A 23,003-nucleotide genomic window follows, 5' to 3' on the forward strand; every position below is an offset into this window, starting at 1 on the left:
CATATTATAGTGTTTCGCGTCAATGGGTGGATTTTTTATTTAGATGCTGATTTTGAAATAAAGTTATATTATAATAAAAAATAAGAAAGATAGAATATTTGAAGTCTTACATTCAAACATTATGAGGTTTGAATATTGGCAATTTTGTAAACATATGTCATTAAGAATTAAGATAATCGAATTATTTCGAGTTTTATGGAATCGGGGGCAAGAATTTAGATATGCCATTGGGTGGAGAACTATTATAAAAACTTATTCTAATAAAAACAATTGTGTGACAACCAACAGGTTTTCGATATTTTGGGGTTCGAAAATGTATAATTAAGCTGAAATTAATTTTTTTTTAAAAAAATCCAATTATATCGAATCTTTCCGATCTCTGGGAAAACATTTGAATATACCATTGTTTAGAGAACTGATACAAGAACATATAACAACAAAAAATGTTGGTGCTTACCAGCGATTTTTCGAACTTTTTTGGGTTCGAATATTGGGAATTGTGCAAAAATTGAAAATTTTGGTAAGATAACCGATTATTTTTAACTTTTCCGGTCCCGGGGGAGGGGAGGATATGAATTTACCAATGAATAGAGGACTAATATGAGAACTCGACTGCTTTCCTGCGATTTTTCGAACTATTTTGGGTTCAAATATTGGGAATTGTAAAAAAGTTGAAAATTCACTAAATAATTGAACAATTGTTTTTTTTAGTTTCTAATACACCGATATTAAACGTCTAATATATTCAAAATGGGTATCGAAGAGAATAAGATAGGAAAATACATTTACACCCCCTCGTGGATTATTTTCGAAATTTCGAAAAATTTCTGTTTTGGATGGGCGATTATCGGAAAACCCGCTATGTTAGGTATTATATATGGCCAGTTCAAAACGTACTGCTACTATTCTGCCATGATGACATCGAATCTATAAGGTTTCTTCTTTTCCCCCAATATGATGTTATGCTGGCTTCAAAATAACAAAATAATCTACGAGATGGCCTAAAAAAATATTTTTACCTATTTTATCCTCCCCGATACCCGTTTTAAATGTATTAGACGTTTGATATCGGTGTATTACAAACTAAAAAAGATAATTGTTGAATTGTTTAGTAAATTTAGTAGAAATTCGAAGCTAATTTTAACTATCATTAACATATATTTTTCCTCAAATTACCAAAAAATACACTATGTTTGGTATTATATATGGCCAGTTCAAAACGTGCTGATACTATTCTGTCATAATGAATTTGAACCTATAAGCTATCTTTTTTTCTCCCAATATGTCGTTAGGCTGGCTTTATTCATATTTTCGAGAAATACCTACCCCAAATCGAGTCATTATTTAAATTGATACAGCTAGGAATTTGAAATTGGGACTGTTACAGTTGTTTTAGCGTGTTAATATATTTTAAAAAGATGAATAGTGTGATGACTAATTGTTTTACTTTAATTGCTATTGGTAAATCACCCAAAATATACACTTCCTAGCACAAAATGATTGGGAACATTTGTTTTTACGTGTAGGAATTTTCTGCGATTCTGTCAGCTCCAATTTCCTGATTTTCTGCTAACTTCACAGAGGTGTTTTTAATTTTGTTAATTTAGGCTTGCTTAAGATATTTAGGGAAGTTTTGTAGTTTAGGATTATTTAATAATTGGAATTTAGGTTCTGATTGGGTTGTATATTTGAGGCTAATTATACTATTTTATTGTTTTTGTGTCTTGTAGCTAAATTTAAGTACTGTTGTTGGGCTGGAGACACCAACATATTGTAACCACCATACTCACGTATACACTACCGTGGACACACCGTTCATACACACATCATAGAGAGAATATTCACTGTGTTACACTGCCATCCAGTGTTCCCTCTAAGGTGTGCGCGTGTGCGCGCGCACACAGCTTTCAGAGGGTGCGCACACGAATAGATTTACTGCGCACAAACGTATTTCGATGTAATGTAACAATGTGCTCGGTTGGCAGGTTGAGAAAGTTTGTTGTTGACCCACTTATTACCCGGTTAGATTGCCGAAATTTCTTCATTGGTTTTTGCACAAATATCAGTCATTTCCAAAAAAGCGCGCACACACTAAAATTTCTGCGCACACATACTACAAAAAATTAGAGGGAACATTGCTGCCATCTATCTACTGTGAAACTTTTACCTGATTGTGGAATTTTACTGGACTGTGACTTGTATATACTGTACATATACTTTCATTACAAGTTCTTTCATACAAGTTGGATGTGTTTATGTGTGCGTTACTACTGTGTCGAGAGTGAGCTACGGAAACGGAAGTAGATTGACAAGCCTAATAAGCAGAAATAAGACCTGTAGAACCTCTTAACTCTACATTAAGTTACAATATAAGTCGGTTTGTGATGATATATAATATAATTAAAGTATATTCGATCAATTTTTATATTTATTTATGTATTTTAATTGTACTGAAATAACTTTTACTACGTGAGAATTGACAGAAAATTTACGGATTTTTCGAAAGGTTTTATCTTTAAAAATAATCGGAGTGACAGCATTGCGATTGAGCGGAGCCAGTGTTACAAGTACATCTCAAATTTATGGAATTCGCAAAATAGCAAAAATACGGATCAAAACAATATATAAACGGGCAGTTTACCACACATTTTTATGTCTGCGGATTGCCGTGGTGTTTTAGAGTGGCTCTTGTTTTGTCGACTCAACCGCAGTTTAAATTGAAGACAATTAAATTAATAAATCAAGACATTTTGAATATGCCCGTATCGGTCTTTGATTGATTACTTTGCACAAGTGAAAAATCATTTTTCGTTGAAAAAGTCGACTCTTTTTACTAGTGGCGACTGTTCCACGTGGATTTCGAGGCGGTGAAATTATATTTTTGATTTACTAGTATACTTTATAATTATTTTCATTGTATGAACAAAATTTTGTACTATATGGGATTTTATATCAGATATCGAGATTTTTGTAACGGCGATAACGAGTTCGGAAGATTGGAAAAATACGTATCAAAATTAAATACATCAGGCAGCTTATCTCATATTTTTATGTCCACATATCGCCGTGTTACTTTAGTTTGATAATATTTTTATTTTAACGTAAGAAGTCGCAAACGCGAGTTACGTTGTACACAAATAAATTAATATATAAGGACATTTTAGAATCTCGTGGCTGTCATGGATTGAATATTTTACGCGACAGAAAAATCATTATAGGCTTAAATAGGCGGCTTTTTTAACGGGCGCGTAATCACGGTGCTTGTTGCAGACGGCAATGGGAAGTTCCGACTTTTGCAATTCGAATTTTACGAAACGGCGTTAGTGCGCTTTATGCAGAACTAGGAATAGAAACAATAACCTAATACGACTCCTCAAATTTGTTATTTTCTTGTTGGTAGCAAGGGCCGTGGGCTAATTCTCGCGGAATTCAAGAAATTGGCTCTGTGACGCGCAAGGTCCGTGTCTAAGCGAAGCATCCTAGGTACTCGATATATGAGTAGCAAAATGACATTCTAATACTTACAGAATGACATCGACAGATTATTGTTACGTGACGATACACGGCGCGGTGTTTTTAGGTAGGCGGTCCAAGTTCGCCCCCCCAAAATTATGGAAAGTGTCTGCCCTGCATTTGAAGTTCTTAAATCAAGATGATGTGGCTGGTACGTCACTTACGCTTTCTACGAAACCCTCAAATGTGTCGGACTTTGATCCAGAGCAAGCAAATAAGATCTTGCAGCAAATTTTTACTCCTATGGCAAATGATGATAAAGGATTTATGTTGGATCCAAACGTTCCATTCTTATCAAAAGAGAAGCAAGTTCTGTCACCTGCAAAGAATTTTTGAGTGATATTATGCATGATCATAGATTTGATGCAAGTACAAATCAGCATCTTATTCTCTCGAATCCCATTGAAGTTTGAAATGTTCAAACTGAAGTGCCGAAAGTTGGAGGCGCAGTTCTTACCACTTCATGGCAGCTCCTGCCACGAACGAACCGCGGCAACTCTTGCCATGGTTTTATAGCGCTATCCAGTAATCAGTATTAACGGTATATTCACAAATTAATGTACCAGATTTCAAATGGTCATGCGGAATAATATCTACTTAAAGTTAAACCCTACCCTAACCCTAAATTCATCAAAACTGTATCCATAAGAAAACGTTCCAACTTACCCAATTTTTGTCACCATAAGGAACAGCCCTGTCTTTACGGCCCACCTGCCGTGGTTATGGCAGCAAAATTTCACCTGCCATTGGTTTCCAATTTGCTGCCGCGGTAACGCCAGCCTGTCATTGGTTTGTGGCAGCTAAAAAGTCAGTCGCCATAGGTTTGGCCGTAGCGGCCATGGTATGGAAATATCGTCATGGTTTTGCGGCAGCTGCAGACCCCACAGAATACTTAAACCTGCACTTGGAAAGTCGAACCTGTAAACAGGTCAGCAGCTCATGAAATTAAGATTGAGTCACCGGGTACTATAAGAAGCCATACCAAGATGGAATATGGTACGCCGGATCACACTGTTCATGCAATGGCGCAGCTGACGCAAGCTTTACAGGGAGGAATGCTGAATGTAGCAAGCAAGGTTTATAAAGAACATCATGGTAACAAAACGATCCATAGGTACATTTCGTATCAAACAAGACAACAACATAATAACACAAGATAGCGACGTAAAAATATATGGACACGTGAGCATTTTGCCAATTTCCGAAAATAATACCACAGTCCATCGTTCGACATGAAAAACTTCCCACTTTTGCTAAGTAGTAGATCCATCGGCAAACGCCGAGCACGGAATCAGGTGGCGTGCGTTCGCAGAACGTTCGGTCACGTCATAGCAAAGAAAAAAAGAATTCCACAGAGCTAACAGAAATATATGAAATAAATAAAAGTCATGGCCTTCTAGATAGAATTCTCCAACCACTGAAAATTTTGAAGATATTGGTCCAGTAATCAAAGATAGAAGCGACTTTTTAAGTTTTCTACTAGGTGTCCAAAAATAATGCAAAACGATCGCTATATCCACTAACGTGTAACGATGCATAGGTCCACTTCGTGTCAAAAAATAAACATCAATGTGGACAGGATATTCCCAATATTCGAATCCAAAAACGTTCGAAGCAATGGCTGGTAATCACCAAAATTTTTTGTTGCGTTATATTCTCATATTAGTCCCTATTCATTGATAAATTCATAGTTTTGCCCCCGGGACCGGAAAAGTTCAAAAAAATCTTACCAAAATTTTAAATTTTTCCACAATTCTCAATATTCGAACCCAAATAAGTTCGAAAAATCGCAGGAAAGCACCAAAATTTTTTTGGCCCGTTGAGTTCTCATATTAGTCCTCTATTCATTGGTAAATTCATATTTTTGCCCCCGGGACCGGAAAAGTTCAAAAAAATCGGGTATCCCACCAATGTTTTCACAGGAAGCATCGCAGGAAAGCATCAAAATTTTTTTGTTGCGGTGGGTTCTCATATTAGTCCTTTATTCATTGGTAAATTCATATTTTTGCCCCCGGGACCGGAAAAGTTCAACAAAATCGTTGCACAATTCCCAATATTCGCACCCAAAAAAGTTCGAAAAATCGCAGGTAAGCACCAAAAATTTTTTGTCGCGGTGAGTTCTCATATTTGTCCTTTATTCAGTTGGTAATCCATATTTTTGCCCCCGGGACCAGAAAAGTTAAATAAAAAAAATCAATTTGTTTTTTTACCAAAATTTTCAATTCTTGCACAATTCCCAATATTCGAACCCAAAAAAGTTCGGAAAATCACAGGTAATCACTAAAATTTTTTGTCGTGTTAAATTCTTATATTAGTCCTCTATTTAGTGGTAAATTCATATTTACCATGAATCCACGATGAATATTGTAAAAATGTAAATATAACTTCTGTTCCTCATTTTACGATTCATGGCACACCCTGGTATGACACCCGGTAGAATGTTTAAAACATTTGGCTGGAATTTTGCTGGCATTGCAGTGGCGTAAAAACAAAAACAAATGTGATTTCATGTATGTACATTATTCTTCAATACTTTTTTTTTATTTGTCACTTTCTCTTGCTAATAGAACTTTTTTTCAATGGATGATGGTGTTGAATAATGCATATTTTCTGTACTGATGAACACATTTTGTTACCATGAAAACATTTACCGGTACTGCTATTTTATTGCTCCACGAGAATTATTTATTCATTCCCTGTTAATATTTATCAATTTTTGGTTGTTATGCTTTTCATTACACCCAGCTTAAGTAATTACTACCGGTAATTAGTTTTCACAACTTTTTCACTTTTGTGAGAGATTTTCGTTTTCCACTGTGTTATTAGTATTTGTTTTGATACTAACATTAAGTTTGATATCACGACCGCCATACTTACTTCCTTTGTTGTGTTTTCCATCACTAGTTCTTTTTGACAATTCACTTTCTATATTCTTCACTAGCGAATTATTCCACATGTTTTGTAAGCTGTTTTACACTGGTATCTGCAGGCAACACATTACAGCGTTATAAGAAGTGCTGTGACTGATCGTATTAACACGCATCGACCATATTTTGCCATCCCTAATCTGACATGCTTCGACTGTATTTTGCCATCCCTAATTTAACAAAATTAGACCGTATTTCGCCATCCCTGATATGACCTGTGCTACCAACCCCGCACAATTATTCTGATGAACTTGATTCATTATGCAAATATATATAAGGTAAATATGAGTACATCTGTTACCAAAATGAAGTGGAACTAATTCTTAAATTTTATTTTTATGCATTAATTAGAAGAGGGTAATGATACTTGGCATTACAGCATTATGGAACATATAATCTATGATGACACCAAATGGGATATGCAGATATATGAAGTACCCGCTATCATGTGGATACAACTGATCAATATAAATTATGGAAATTGTTATGTGTCATCTGTATGTAATGATTTATATTATTATTTTATTTATCATCAAAGAAAAAAGTACAATATAAGGGTTTCAAACTTGAAATTTTAAATTAATAGGCCTATTATAAAATAAAGTACTGTTTAAAAATTTATGAGCTGGAAAGGATAAATTTTCTTATTTGTGTGATGTATTGGAAATTTATAAATAATTAAAAAACAATTAGATGGTTGGAGCTGGAGCCACTGAAATTGTTGGTAGCTCCATCTAACATTTTAGGCTTGGCTCCAGCTCCACCAAAATGTCACAGCTCCCTGGATCCTCAGCCGGGTTTGAAACATAATGCCGCATTTAATTCAGATATTAGAATACAGATATTGAATATAGTTAAAATTGCCACTATGCCACGTTATGCTCAATTGGTGATGGGACCTGCTGGAAGTGGGAAAAGTACATACTGTTCAATGATGGTGGAGCATTTTTCGGTGCTAAAACGGAAATGTTATGTTGTAAACTTAGATCCTGCTGCAGAATATTTTGATTACCCTGTCGAACTGGATATCAGGGAACTTATTCATTTGGATGATGTGATGGAAGATGAAGAGTTACGATTTGGGCCTAATGGGGGCTTAGTATTTTGCATGGAGTATTTTGCTAAAAATATGGACTGGATTAAAGAATTCATAACAGACATGGAAGAGGATAGCTATTTTCTATTTGACTGCCCTGGTCAAATTGAACTATACACGCACTTACCTGTTATGAAAACTTTAGTAGAAAATTTACAAAATTGGGACTTTCGAACTTGTGGTGTATTTCTCGTTGATTCGCAATTTCTTGGAGAGCCAAGCAAATTCATATCAGGTACATTGTCTTCGCTATCCTGTATGATAAATCTTGAAATAACACATCTAAGTGTAATGACCAAAGTTGATCTTCTTTCAAAACATTCAAAGCGAGATCTTCAAAAATTTTTAGATCCTGAAATGCAAAATCTACTTTTAGCAGACATGTGTGATACATATCATGATAAAAAATATCAAAAACTTACAGAATCTCTTTGTCAAATTATTGACGATTACAGTATGGTCAGATTTCTTCCACTTGATAGATCTGATGAAGAATCCATTAATATAATACTTCAGCATATTGATACAGCTATGCAGTTTAGTGAAGACCAACCTGTTCGTGTAGAAGATTATAATGAAGATAATGAAAGGGATGCAGAAGACTAGGGTTGCTCCCTCTGCTGTCTATCCGGACGAAGCTGGGTATGAGTAATAAATAGGTCACGACCTTCCTGAACACATCCAAAATTGGGACCATCATCAAAAATCTGTGCACTATATTGTTTCACTTACAATTTCGAGGACAAATAATGGTTGATAACAAAGTAATATGGCGGCGAAAGAAGTACACGTCGTAAATGCTTGAATAAGCCAAACAGGTGGTGATATCATTTTGTCAGACCCATAATAAGCGCCTTTTTAGCGTTCTGATTTACTTGTTTTCAGAAGGCAGTGATACAATTTTATATCTTGGGTATATATGATGTTCCATCTTCGCTGAGTCTTTAAAATAGTGTGATTGTGTAACTTTTTCATAATATTTCTATATGTGAAAATTTTATAGAATGGAGTCTCAATTTCTGAGACATTTGAAATGAAATCTTGTGCTGAATGATCCTGTTCTATTGTGAGTTTATTTTATAGTCGTATATTGGAAAGTAATTTTCGCTTCTAGAAGTAGGAATGGCTCCATCGTTTTTTTTAATGCATAATTCTGTTCTTTACAGTATCTTATTTTGTATATTGGTTATCAAAAGGAAATGTGAATCTTTTGTGTTGCGAAATTGAACTTATATCTTGATTTTATCATCAAGATGCCATGTTTTGCATAAAAATCAGCTTCATCTTGTTGAAACTGACTAAATCATGTCTGTAATGGATTGTCTACATCTTTTTACTTTCACGCCATTGATTATATTTCTTGCATTTACATAATCATCAAGTTTTCATATTTTCTTGCAGATTTCATGCACTTTACTATGCTATGGCTTTGAACAAACACATGCACCCAAGGAATGGGTACAAAGATAATCCTCCAGATTTTATTGAACTATCGAAACAGTATCCTGAATTTAAACCATATGTCAAATACAATCCAAATGGAAAGGCATTTGTAAATTTCCGAATTCCGTCTGTTGTAAGAATATTAACAAAATGTTTATTACATAAGGACTTCGAACTTGATGTAGATCTTCCTTCAGATAGGCTTTCTCCTACAGTTCCATCTCGTTTAAATTATATTCTATGGATAGAAGATTTATTGAATGCTACTTCACAGGAATTTACCAAGCAAAGGCATATTGTGGATATCGGCACAGGGTCAGCCTGTATATATCCGTTACTGGGCATGAGAAATAACCCAGACTGGAAATTCACTGCAACTGAGATTGATAGTTTAAACTTCAAAAATGCTGTTAATAACATAGAAAAAAATTCACTAAAGTCATCGATAAAAGTTCTCAAAGTTGACAAAAGTGCTACAACTTCTTTGCTATTACATTTATTCCAAGATGCAAATGATGGATTTGATTTATGTATGTGCAATCCACCCTTTTTCAATGACTCAAGCGAAATAGAAACTAAAATCGGTCCCATTGCAAACTCATCATGTCACGCAAATGATGTTGAATCAATAACAGATGGTGGTGATCTTGCTTTTGCTCACAAACTTTTTGAAGAAAGTTTAGAATTAAAGCAAAAAGTTACTTGGTATACAATACTGATGGGAAAGAAAAGCAGCTTTGTTACATTCAAGAAGCAAATTTCTAAATACAGTGAAATTCTAGTTACAACATATGAATTTTGTCAAGGAAGAACTATCAGATGGGGCATTGGGTGGAGTTTTTGTTCTGATATGATTACAGAATCAAAATTGCCACGTTCTTCTCTACAAAACGCGACTAAAAACTCGGAAGTTGTTAAGCCAATTACGTTTTCTTTACGTAAAACATTAGAATTAAATTATGTGTATGACTCACTTAAAAGAGAACTCAGCATTTTAGGTATTTCATTCATGGAAATAGAAAATAACAAAAATCTTGTTATTTTAAAATTGCAATGTGAAAAATGTAATTGGGTTCATATCCGCCGACGATCACGGAAAAGAAAACTTGATGGCGTTTGTAATGGAGGTTCTGTCAAAAATCTAAATCTAATCGAGGAGTCACCTTTAACAAAAAATCATTCCGATTGCACATTACCAAATGGAGTTGCGTCAACCTTACTTCAATGTGAAGTTACAATTCTCAAAGATTTTTTCGATCATATCAAACTTCAATTTAAGACTGAAATTCGAATCCAAAAAGAAGTTATGAATACACTTGTAGTCTATCTAAAACGTATTTTACTCTCTGACATTACATAATAAAGATTTTTCAGTTCTGTTTATACTACCAGCTTTTTACATCGTTAATCTTTACTTAAAGCTGTTTTTAAATTTTTTATCTGCCCTGGTAATTTATTTTTTAATAATTCAGATTTTTTAAGATTCATGACTCTGATGTCATAGTATTTTTTAGGCAGGTATACTTTATGGTTACAGTAATTGGGGCGGTATTGACTTTAGGCCCAAATAATTTTTTCATGTAGCGAAGTCAATAAGATAAACCTGCTCAGTCAAACGGTCTCGTATCTAACAAATTTTGTGAAATTGATGTCATTTTTGAATAACTTGACCTGTTTCATTTTTCATTGATTACTGTCTGCCAACCAGCATGTAACACAAATGCAAGGACACATGAACCCCTTTTGGATATTACTCTGTACTCTTCATTTACAGACCTTACTCTAAAAGTTTGATATCATTGTTTCATCATTCCATAAGTTGTTTTATTAGATCATCGAAAATGTCGAATGAAAGCAGCCAATCTCTTGATTCTCCTGCCAACGAGGCAGTGATGGCTCGTCTTTTGGAATTGGAAAACCGAACAGGATATCGTAAGTTTTGTTGGTAATTTTAATGGAGATAAAATAATTTGAAACCAGGGCTGTTGAGCTTGTTTAAAATTACAATGAATGACCCCAGTTACAGAACCCCTTTATATTCTATCTGTGGCTCTGGCAAAGCTTTATTTTTTACCTCGAAGCTAGGCTTCTGCTCCATTACTTTTGTTGTTTATTGATTGATCGCAAGCATGATACATCAGCTCCTGGTTGTGGAATTTCAATATTATACTTTTATTTATTACTATTTTGGTTACAGATTAAAAATGATTGCTGTGTATATACTGTGCTAGTGCTATGTAAGTTTCCTTTGGAATAAATATAACAAATCCTATCCCATTGCATCATTTTTATCATAGGTATGCAACAATGCAATGGCCAAAGAAGATATTGGAATCCGAATTGGAGTGGACCTCCACCTGCTCGTGGAACCGAAGTTTTTGTGGGAAAGATTCCCAGAGATTTATTTGAAGATGAAATTGTTCCTGTATTTGAAAAGGTAATGTAGTAAGAATGAGTAGTATGTGGGGACATTTTCATGAAAAATCATGACTTCAAAATTGGTACCTCCGTAGTGTATGTACCAGGTTGGGGTTAGGCCATTATTTTATTCCGATATTCCTTATTTTAGTTATATTGCAACTTGCAAGTTTGTGGACTGTCTGTGTTAGCCAAGTGAATATACCCCCTGCCCTTATAGGTTTCAGTCCTATCATACAAGTTGATGTAAAGTAGGGGAATAAAATTATTTACCTCCATATTGGTACATACACTTCTGGAGCGCCCTAAAATTAATACATACTCATCATTTTAGGTTGGACATATATACGAATTACGTTTAATGATGGATTTCAGTGGTTATAATCGTGGATATGCATTTGTTACATACACTACAAAGGAAGATGCGATCCGTGCGATAGAATTACTGAATAATATTGAAATTCGTCCAGGAATGAAAATTGGAGTTTGTAGAAGTGTGGACAATTGCAAGTAAGTGACCAGAACTAACAGATAGCTTCAACTGCTGGTAATTTTTAATTTAAACCATGGATAATAAAAAAATTTGTACTGGTCAGCTTAGTATCTACTACAAGTGAAATTTAGATGACAGATTCTTCACAATGAATCACAGCGAAACTTGAATAGTTCAATTGCCCGAAATTTTGACAAGATTATCTGTTTGTTATTGGCTACCTGAGAATCACTGGCTGGAACTATATTTTTTTATAAGTTCATGGGCAGGGGAACTAGTTTGAAATCACAATGCTGGAGCAATGGTTTCAGAGCCAGGGTATATTCAATCTGTAGCTCTGACTCCATAGCCAATGGGTTTTTTGGTATGCAGTTTTGCGGAAGTGGGACTCAAAACTACGATTTAATGGTTTTAAATGTACGAATTTAAGTTAAAACTTCCAAATCTATATTAGAAATGAAATTTAAACAGTTTTTAACGTAGAAAACTAGATTTTATTTTTTGTAAGAAAATTATGAATGTGGAAAACAATAGAATGGTTAGCAGCTGGAGCCAGTAAAATTCCTGGTGGCTTCGCCACTAAGTTCATCTAATGTTGTAAGCTTTGATCCAGCTCCAACCAAATGTTGTGGATTCAACTCTTGCGATGCAGCCCTGTTATAAAGTGTTATATTATTAATTTATCATTTTGCAAGATTATTAGAATATCAACTTCATTTCATTGGTACACAAAAGTACTGTTTGCATTCAGAAATGATACAGCTCATGTTTGCATTACTGAAATCAAAACCATAAAATATTAGAATGTTATTATTAAGTTTTAGATCAGAGAAGTCTTTGTTAGATGATAGAATATAGGATTTTGCCGTATCAGTACAGCTTTATTTGTCGTCATTTTATTGTGGTTGGATTTGTCTTCGGATGTTTTGTTAGATTGTTTGTGGGAAGTATTCCTAAAGATAAAAGTCAAGATGAGATTAGACAAGCGATGTGTGAGATTACAGAAGATGTCACTGATGTTATTGTCTACCCTGGTACAAATCCAGGTAATACAGAATAAATATGGAATTCTAAGTAACGATAAATATTTATCTTGGATGTTGTTGGTATCGATGAATTTGTAATTTGTTTTGTGATCATCTTTGTCGGTGAGTTGTGGACAACTATGCTATTGTTATACCCAAACTTTCCCCTTCACACATAGTGCATAAGAATGGATATTTTATAAACTGTTATACACCCAATATCCTTTGCTTGTGTGCAACTTGTTTGGGGAAAATTTCAATCAAATCATTTTATAATGCCAAAATGGCAAACGAATATGTACCGGTACTTCATATGTCCAAAGTACTTGCACTGACTAATCGAAGCATGCAAACAGCCTACTGAGTGAAATAAGTTTGAAGTTGTTTTGCATAGTTTGAGGTTAGGTGAGATAGGCTTGAATTGTAGCAATAATTCATGGATATTGGACAAACGAACTATACGGTGACCCAAATCTCTATCCTATTGGAGATGTCTCATTTTATATAAAATACTCATGCAGGGTTGATTATGTGCGAGAGGATTGCTGGACTCCTCGCCGCCTTAGGGTGGTTCACGTAACCGGTTTTTGGTTACAGCTTCCTCCACGATCAAGACCTTGCTTCCGAAAACAAATAACTTGCTAACTAATCCCATACCTAACTTGGACTGGAAACTGGACGAGAGGCTGTGGTTCGCCGTCTTATAGGCTTTCCTCACTCCGGGATAAATATGTAAATCCTATCCTGGGCAATGTATTAGACTACTGCGAATACAACTGGCTTTATCGGATCGACTTCACTGTATTAACATAAGTTATGTTTTATATATTCTGAACGAAGTTCTTTTTTGATTTGTATAAATCCGCCCTATGTATTTCTAGAAATGCCTTAAATTTAATATTATATATCTATTCCAGGGGAGCTTAATCGAGGATTTGCCTTCGTTGAATATGCAAGTCATCGTGCTGCTGCAATGGCTCGTAGAAAATTAATTCCAGGCAGAATAACATTGTTTGGATATGAAGTTGCTGTCGACTGGGCTGATCCAGAATCAGATGTATGTTGTAATATTAATTTTACTTTGTGTATACTCTTCAGCATTTTTGCTTAGTCATGATAGACATTCAAAATCTTCATGTCTGTGAAAAAAATTGTTTGCCTAATGTATTGCAAATAGAAGGGGCTTCGAATTCAAAATTATAGATTCAATTTTTAAGCTTCTTATTTTTTGCACTTTTGCATATCCATCAATGTGGTGAGGTTGTCATTTTGCCATTGTCATTCAAACAGGTAACCGATGACATCGCAAATCGAGTGAAAAATGTTTATGTTCGAAACTTGAAACCGACTACTTCAGAATTTACAGTATGGGCGGCATTCAATAATATTAGACCGGGATCCATTGAGAGAGTAAAGAAAATTGAGGATCGGGATTTTGCTTTTGTTCATTTCCACAGAAGAGAAGATGCTTTATATGCAGTTACTGTGAGATATATACATAGTCATCCAATCTCCTAACATGATTTATGCATTATTACTTTGAGTCAATATTAACTACTGAAATGGCATGTTGAATTCATCTGTTGTACTGTATACATATAATATATATTGAATTACATTCAATACCACTCATCGATGGTTCGAGACAACTTGGAATGGGCAATTTAGAGTACGGAATGTAATACTTGCGCTTGCTCTCAAAGAACTCGCAATGAGGTAGACATGAAACTGAGTGATTTCACTCACCAAATTCAGAATATGAATACTGTGATGAACACCTCATGGCGAAGACTCGTTATTGCAAAATTTTCGCGTTTCTCATCTTTAGTATCTACGGTAGTTAACATATAATAATTAGTTGTCTCAGACAACTACACTCTTGCTCAATCAATTTCTTGGTAGACCTTTGTTACCAATCTTATTTTCTCAAAATATATAGAGTGGGATTCTACTTCTAACCCACTTTTGTACGGACAAATACCACATTTTCACCTTCTTACTTCCAGTGGGTGAAAACCTCCCTTCTTAACCACTATACCATCAGCGAAACCCATCTGTTTTATATTTATTTTAGATGATGAATGGTCAACTCATAGATGGTCAAGAAGTTCATGTTTCTCTTGCAAAACTAAACACATTAACAAAACCACCTATGGGAAATAAAATTTTAGGAAATAACATTGGAATGAATACTTTTACTGGAAATGGTAACAAGGAAATTTAAGTGGCTTTTAGTTAAAGCTGTGTATTTGTTTTTTGTTGTACTGATATGTCTTCAGAATGGTTAAGCAAACCACTGCTATATCTCATGTTCATTTGAATTATGCAGAAACAGAAGGTATTGGGAGTCATTTCTATATAATGTGGGAAGCATATAGACTGTTTTTATCAAATATCCCTTACTTACCAAAATTTTTTGATTTGATTAGCTAACTGCATTCTTTGGGATATGAGTTCCAACCTGGAAAAGTGGAAGCGCTCACTGGAAGGGTCACCGTTGGAGTAAACTTTTCTGTAATTTAAACTCAGATTTCTAATGATGATAGTTGAAATCATATTAAAGAAGCATTGTCGATAGTCTATTCAAACGAGGAATTGCGTACACCAAAGATTTTGTTTTCTCATTATTGGGAGCTGGAGGCTGTGCTGAGTCTAAATTTCTTTCAACTTGAGCCTTTGCCAAAATTTTTGATATGGTATTTGGAGTCTGGTGTGAAGTTTCACTCAATCGTATCTAGATTACCTTGATTCTGATCTTCGACTTTGGAAGTCTTTTCATCAATATATTAAATAGTCTTTGAATTTCATTCTTTTTCCAGAAATGTTCAATTCAAATGCAATGATGAATCGTCAATCTTCGACAACAATCCGTAATCAGCAAACTAATCAACCGTTTAATATGTTTGGATCAAATATGTCAAATTTATCAATGAATTCTAATGTGAGTTTTTTTACTTGAATTTATAAGATATTTTCTAGGGCGAAAAAGGCTCTTAGCTGGGTGTGCAACATTTCTTGTCGTTGGGCCATTTAACCACATTCAGGCATCTAGCTGGGCCACACCAAAGAAATGAGGTTTTCCATGTACTCCATGAATTAAAAAATTAGCGACCGGAGAGCCACGGAAAAAAGAAGAGAATGTGGCTATCGCGTAACCTTCCAGTAATAAAGGCACTGGGCAAAACAGAGAGAGATTTAATGCAGCAACAAGAGAAAAAATCATGTATTTTTTACCCATGTGAATGCCTTTTTTTAACCTAAACTGTTGGATTAGGATTTTGCTTGATAGAGATAAACCTGAGTGCTGGTAAAGGCCATACTAAATGGCTTGGTGGGCCGCCTGTTGCACACCTCTGTTCTGGATAGATCCTGTTGCACACCTCTGTTCTGGATAGATATCATAGTTAAACAAGACCAGAATTATTCGATTTGCGAAACCTTAAAAATGTCATCTCTGGTTTGAAGCGCATTTGTTCAAAGCAACGTCATGCGTAAGTAAAGGGGACTCATCTCTAACCAAAGTCACGGATGACCACTGATATGTCACGAATGAAATAATATGAATTTATGGGGGAGACATCTAGAAGAAATTCTGTACTCAAATTTGCAACCGTTTATAATTGTGTATGTAGTAACGAATTATGTCTTTGGAATATGCATTGCATTTCAATATCGTTCTTCATATAACTCAACAGGAAATTGGACCAATGTGCACTGTTCGTAGCTTTCCTAATCGACCAAAAAGTATAACTCCTACTTTGGGTCTGAAAGATTATTCTCAGTCATCAATGATGAATCGTACTATGACTCCCACACCTCATGTAATCTCACCAACGAGCAACCCATATTGGCGACAAGGTCCACCTCAACAATCTGAACGTAATCTTCGTCCTGTGTTGACAATGGATCATATTGCCAAAATTCAATGCCCTGTTGTAAGTGTTATTTGAAACTAAAACTCTTTTGAAACAAATGATTTTTACTTGAAGACGTTACGGAAATTGACTCCAATATCAATAAAAGCATGCTAAATTTTAACTCCAGATACCAGGCTCTTGTATATAGTGTACTTGATATCAACCACATTGAATTAAAGTGAGAATTATGAAGATGTACTGCTTTTGATTTCTCGATATATTTCGTCTTAATGTAGCTTAACTTTTGATCAATCAAATTATAGTTTAGTCCAGGTCAGCGTTTCCGAACCAGGTGTCGATAAAACCCCAGAGAAAATCTTCCATCAGGGTTGTTTTGGGTTACGCATATAAATTTCAATGAACTGAACATTATTTTAAATTATTATACTTATTTTTCAATTGCAGACACTTCTTAGTGAATTGTGTGTCCGACTTGATCTTGGATCAGCCTGTCCATTTTACACTCTGTTATTCGAAGAGCAGAGCTCTCCTCTGGGGCAAACTGAATGCAAATACGTCTATCAGGTCAGATACGCAGGAAACTTGTACACTCCTCCCAGCTCTTCAGATACAATTGAAGAAGCCAAGCGAACTGCAGCTCAATATGTTATTGACCAAATAGGTATGGTACAATATTGTTTGTATATTTCGAATGTGTGTTTTCAATTTTACATATCTTGTTAAAACATCGTTCTTACGAAAAGATGTGTTATTTCCAAAGAACTCTATGTGAAAAAAAACAAAAGGAAAACTGTGCGTAACCAAACAAATACATGATAAGTTTTATAACATCCCTAAGACATAAGATGCAACCCACTAGCACATGTCGTTGATGATGCAAAAAAAATATATATTACCAAAATCTGATTGCTCAAAACTATGCCAACCCCAAGTGCGCATGGCGAATTATTAGTCAAACTGCATCTACTAAGAGGAAAAAGTAAAAGTGTCAATGAAATTATGATTAAAGATAATCACTTGATTAAACAAGAATTCAATACAGTAATTTTCCACTATCCAGCGTTTTTACTAAATTATAAGACAATATGAATGGTTTCACATTATTGCTTTGCAAACGAGTAAATCAATCCATATTTCCAAATCCTGCAACAGTGAATGAATTGAACATGAAAATAAATAGTAAGCAAAAATGAAGGTAAAGCATCTGGGACTGACAACATTTCCATTTGTTTCTCCAAGTATGCAGCAGATACCATAGCACCATGTCTGACAGAGTTCACATTGAATGGGAATATTTCCATCTTCCATCTTCAGTGAAATTCGCCAGAGTAATACCAATCCTAAAATCTGGCAATACAAAACCAATATCAAATTATACCCTATATCGATCTTGACAAAGTATATGAACATCTAATTCATAGAAGGCTGATCAACTTTTTTACAAAGCATGATGTAATAAATAAACCACATTTCGGGTTTCAAAGCAACCATTCCACATCACATGCGATGTTAGATACGATATCTCATATATATATATATTAATTAAAGTTGAAAAAATATCTCAGTGCACCATTATTAGACCTTGAAAAAAGGTCAAATCTCACTATATAAGTTGTGGTACTCCCGGAGTATGAGCGCACAACCTGAACATAGAACGTGTACTCGGTTAGGGTTCAGGTTGTGCGCCATCTTGGTACGAAAACTTCGGGAGCGCCTAAGTTGTGGCATTATGTTACAAGGGGGATAGCAAATAATCTCCTTACTAGTTATTTGGCAAAGAATATGTTCAAATGGGTACATATACATCAAGGAGTGCTTCAGGGTTCTTGTTTGAGACCAACTATGTTTTTGATCTATATCAATAATCTTGCACGTAGTTCCAAATTACTTTCAAAAAAGTTTTTTATACTTCACTTTGGGCATATGAGAAAATTAAATACCATATTATCTCAAATGAACATATTTTCTATTGATATTTCTAGCTCCATGGTTAAAATTGAAGCTTGATTTGATGGTAAACAAACCGACCAACTCTATCAATATACAAACTCAGCAACAGATGGCTAATAACGGACAAGGATTTTCATCATTTTCAAAACCCAGTACTACCAGCAGTAACTTCTGCCTTTCACCACTTTTCAGTCCGGCTATGAACGCTAATTCAAACCTTGATATGAAACCAAAGGTCAGTAATATTATTAAAGTTATACCTATTCAAATTGTTGGATTTATTACTTTCAGATTTTCACAATTTTTCTCTGCATACTCGAATGCCTGTTCATGTTTAGATAACTACGGTAACTTTGCAGTTTGTGTATCATGCTTAGTGTTGGGACTTGGGAGTTTTGTATGTTCAAATCTTGGGGGGATAATTATGTACAAAAGGATTGCTGGGCTCCCCGTTGCCACAGGATGATTTACGTAACCCCATCATCAAGTCCATGTGTCCGAATCAAATAACTATTCCCATACTGGACTGTTAACTACCGCTAGGTGAAAGTTTGGTTTGTCAGACAATCAAGCTATTAATATTTGTGGTGAAGTAGCCCTCCATACTGCCCAGTCTTCTATTCAGCTGAAAACCTGAGGCCCACAACCATGATATTTTTCTCTTTTGCCTATGAATGTGAGTGAGAGATGAGGTTTATCCACTACTCCATACACTACAAGTAACAGTTAGTAACGAGAAAGTTTTTGTTCAGATGGCTGCAGATACTGTTGATGCCTCTAGTCTTCTTGATAATGTGGGTGCTTTTTCATCTTTTGGTTCAAATACGACAGGGCAAAATTACCCAGATTATCTTCAATATCTCAACACAATGGCTGCACAGAGCACCAGCTCTACGACAAGTGGGTTATCGATGCAGCAGTAAATGGAAATTCCCACTACCAAAAGTTTACCTCAGTCATAAATCATAATCTTGAGTTTTATTAACAATTTGTTTTCACAGCTTAAGAGAATGGTAGTATTTGTTTCGTTTTCACTGTTTCCTTTTTCATGATGTTCACATCGTTTGATTAGAATTATTCTTTTATTAAAGCTAAATTATGAGAGTTTAAATTATTCTCAGATTGTTTAGTACCTGTTTCAGCCGAAAAATTATCACATAATCTCAAGTCTGTTTACAAATCTTACAGCTGAAGTCAAAAATAACTATTTTGCTTCGATTTATCACGAAATCAAAATTTATTGGTCATCTGTCATGTGTGTCTTTTTTCAATCAAAGATGTTCATTTTTGACTCTCAACTACCCTTGTCCAAAACCAGATTTATTTTAATCTAGCAAACCAGTTTTACATCAAATTTTAATCTTATCAAATCATTACATCTTGTTACATTATCTGTTTTGTTGTATTAATGATGTTTCATCATTATATTGATTGAATTACTAATCAGACGAGAATGAATAACGAATCATTTAATGAAATATCTAAATGAAAATGTGATGATTACTCAACATTAAAAATTATAGTTTCATATCAGGTATAAATCCGATCTCTGATGAATTGCCCTCAGAATTTAGTCTTTCCTAAAATTATATTCTTTCTCAAACCATGATGATTTTTTGCTTTTTCTTTAGTAGGTTTCAATATTTCAACTTTTTTAGATATTACACTAAAACTGCAGTGCTGTGTTAAGAATTTAAATATTGTAATGAGCATTTAAATATCTAACTTTTCCTGAAAAATCGAAAAAATTTTGTGATCGTTTTTTTGCCTCTTACTCCAGATCCCAACTGGGAGATACTAAAAGTAATTTTAAAGTTTACAATGTTGGAGTTACCATGTTATTTAGTTCGGTTTTATATAAAGTTAACGTTTTCAGATGATCAATCAGATATACTTTTAAACATTGAATAATTTATCAGATTTTAGTGTTTTAGATCGTTATTATTCTTGGATTTTGAAAAATTTAGATTCATGAAAAATGTTTTAGGCGGTCATTTTACCGTTTTTTTTTTATTTCTATTTTTTGCCTTCACATCTGTTGGCAAGTGCTGCCATTATTCAACCCCGAGTAGAGAATTACTTGGTCGTGTTCCGAAACTTATCATTCTGTGATTTCACCAGAAATCCGCTTTAAAAAAGTCCATGCTGATATCGGATTCCTGAATGCTATTATGTGGCATTTGAGGCTTTAGAAGTTTATATCATGAGTTCGTCAATAAGGATTATTTGAAAAAGCATCGAAACAGTTTCCGATTCAATTTTATTTTCTGTTTAAAAGAGACCCGCTCACTGAACGCATATTCATACCCATGTAAGAGAAAATATTTCGTATTTTCTCGGTAAGAAATCGTCCGATTTTGACATTGTTTTTGATTCTTTTTTTTTGAGTGATTTCGTTGAGTTCTTTTGTTCGTTTTTGAAAACTTCTGTTCTTTTGTCTATAATATCCAAATACATCGTTTCTTTCGTGTTCAAAGTATTTATTAGCTTCGATTATGGTAGGTCTGGTCTGGAGGGATACCACCGATGGTGTTGAAAATTATGATCCGTGTTGCAAGGCTTGTTACTAACCAATAGAATACAACAAAACCGTCGCTTTCAATTTTCGGCCTTTCGTACATGTGGAAAATCTTACGTTAACGGTTAGCCGAGGCAATATTTTTACGAGAAGAATTTTCTTAAGTTGGATAGGTAGAGTTTCTAGATGCGGCCTCACCCAGTATCTTGAATCTGGCCCTCCTGTAATCAAGGTTGCAAACCCCCGATAGAAACCATTTATTTTCAATCTGCGTCTTTCGTAGGTTTCTAATGACACAATCTCCCTAAAAACCTGAATGACCAAGTAAGTAGACGATCGGCGGTGCTCGTAACCCAGTGAGTCATGGGCAAAATGCATAACTTGAAATTGTAGTCAAGGGATTTAGTTGTTCCAAAATAATGTTCTATAACATGTCTGACCCTTTATAAGCTTGTATTAGGGATCTTTTCATCAATTTCACACAACTCTGCGTCGAATAAATGAATTCAAATTGAACATGAATACTAGAAGTACACATATTTTAAATCTCACACTTTAAATATATTGGAACTGTATTATATCATGTTAGTACAATAGGTAACAGACTAATAACGAAGGCGGGCGAGAGGAAGTAGCTTTTCTCGAGCGTAGTCTTCAGTTCCACATATTACGTGGCCCATGCAGACGTGTCTTCGAATCGTTAGGTGGCGTTAATTAGTTATAATGTACTCGTATATTTCACTAGAATATACTTTTTTCTCGGTTGTATAACAATAAATCGTTTGAAGTGTTCTATTATTCTATGACCGCATAGAAGGCTCGCTTCACAACAAAGTTGAAAGCGATTATTAAATCGCTTATTTTGAGAAACCGAAATTTCATTCAGAATTCGCACGCATAAGATTCAGAAGTGTATTGAAAAGGTAGTACCGGACTCCTAAAGCGTGCCATTATTTGAGGCTTTATAAAGTAAACAAACAAGGAATTTTTTATGTCAATATAACTTCGGAGAATACGCTTTTTCCAAACACAGCACGTTTTTGTTATAAACTCTCTTGCTTGCTTTGATATTCGGCGTGCGCGATCTTACGCTGCGCTGTAGTCTGATTGTCATAACACAGCGCTCTTTAGTTTGCATTTGTTAGTTGAGTTGCGTAGACTGAGGTTGACTCACCGGTATTACGAAATGTAATGAGATTCCAATCTAGTAATATATTTTATTAGTGGGCACGATAATAAGAGAAAAGAAATTAGTATCATGGAAATGCGTATCCGAATACTGAGTGTATGTATATGGGGTACAGGCGTTGCGAGACAGTATAGTAGTAAACAATTATTTAGCTTGAGTCGAATCAATTCGAATTTAAAATGGTAGAACTCATCGAACTCTTGAATTGGTGAGCGATTAGTCACAATGCAGGTCAAGCTTCAGGGCAATTTCAAAATTCATATCGGTATTTTCATTGAATTTATTTTAAATATTTTGAAATTGATAAAAGTGGATAAAATTTAACTTCATGCTCGGGCAAAAATTGATTTTCTTCCAGAGAGCTAATAAGGATTTTTAAACACACGCTTATATATAACATGGAAATTGTAAACTGTTTTTTGAATTTTAGTGTCTAGATCAGGTAATATCTATTTCAAAAATCTTTAATTTAGATGAAGTAATCGGAGTAGATAGGAGACATCGGAATCAATATTTGACTGACACATGGGCTACTTCAAAATTTCTTTTTAAA

General features: G+C 34.7%; 3 protein-coding genes across 3 annotated transcripts; all 3 read left to right on the forward strand.

Moving 5' to 3' along the window:
- The first annotated feature begins 7,084 nt into the window (after nucleotides 1-7,084).
- LOC120336703 (GPN-loop GTPase 3-like) lies at nucleotides 7,085-8,938 on the forward strand. Its single transcript, XM_039404439.2, has one exon. The coding sequence runs from the start codon at nucleotides 7,309-7,311 to the stop codon at nucleotides 8,140-8,142; it is 834 nt and encodes a 277-aa protein (XP_039260373.2). The 5' UTR covers nucleotides 7,085-7,308; the 3' UTR covers nucleotides 8,143-8,938.
- Nucleotides 8,939-8,954: 16 nt separating this feature from the next.
- On the forward strand, nucleotides 8,955-10,754 carry LOC120336691 (RNA N(6)-adenosine-methyltransferase METTL16-like). Its single transcript, XM_039404429.2, has one exon. The coding sequence runs from the start codon at nucleotides 8,960-8,962 to the stop codon at nucleotides 10,337-10,339; it is 1,380 nt and encodes a 459-aa protein (XP_039260363.2). The 5' UTR covers nucleotides 8,955-8,959; the 3' UTR covers nucleotides 10,340-10,754.
- A 25-nt stretch (nucleotides 10,755-10,779) lies between these two features.
- On the forward strand, nucleotides 10,780-21,020 carry LOC120340733 (uncharacterized). The gene is made up of 12 exons (XM_039409082.2): nucleotides 10,780-10,911; nucleotides 11,277-11,416; nucleotides 11,732-11,907; nucleotides 12,824-12,936; nucleotides 13,833-13,972; nucleotides 14,206-14,400; nucleotides 14,990-15,122; nucleotides 15,735-15,856; nucleotides 16,611-16,850; nucleotides 17,238-17,454; nucleotides 18,776-18,978; nucleotides 19,496-21,020. Exons 1-12 carry the CDS (start codon nucleotides 10,821-10,823, stop codon nucleotides 19,664-19,666), a joined length of 1,941 nt encoding a protein of 646 aa, XP_039265016.2. The 5' UTR covers nucleotides 10,780-10,820; the 3' UTR covers nucleotides 19,667-21,020.
- The last annotated feature ends 1,983 nt before the right edge of the window (nucleotides 21,021-23,003 follow it).

Source organism: Styela clava, chromosome 14, assembly GCF_964204865.1.
Source record: "Styela clava chromosome 14, kaStyClav1.hap1.2, whole genome shotgun sequence".
In the NCBI taxonomy this organism is placed as follows: Eukaryota; Metazoa; Chordata; class Ascidiacea; order Stolidobranchia; family Styelidae; genus Styela; species Styela clava.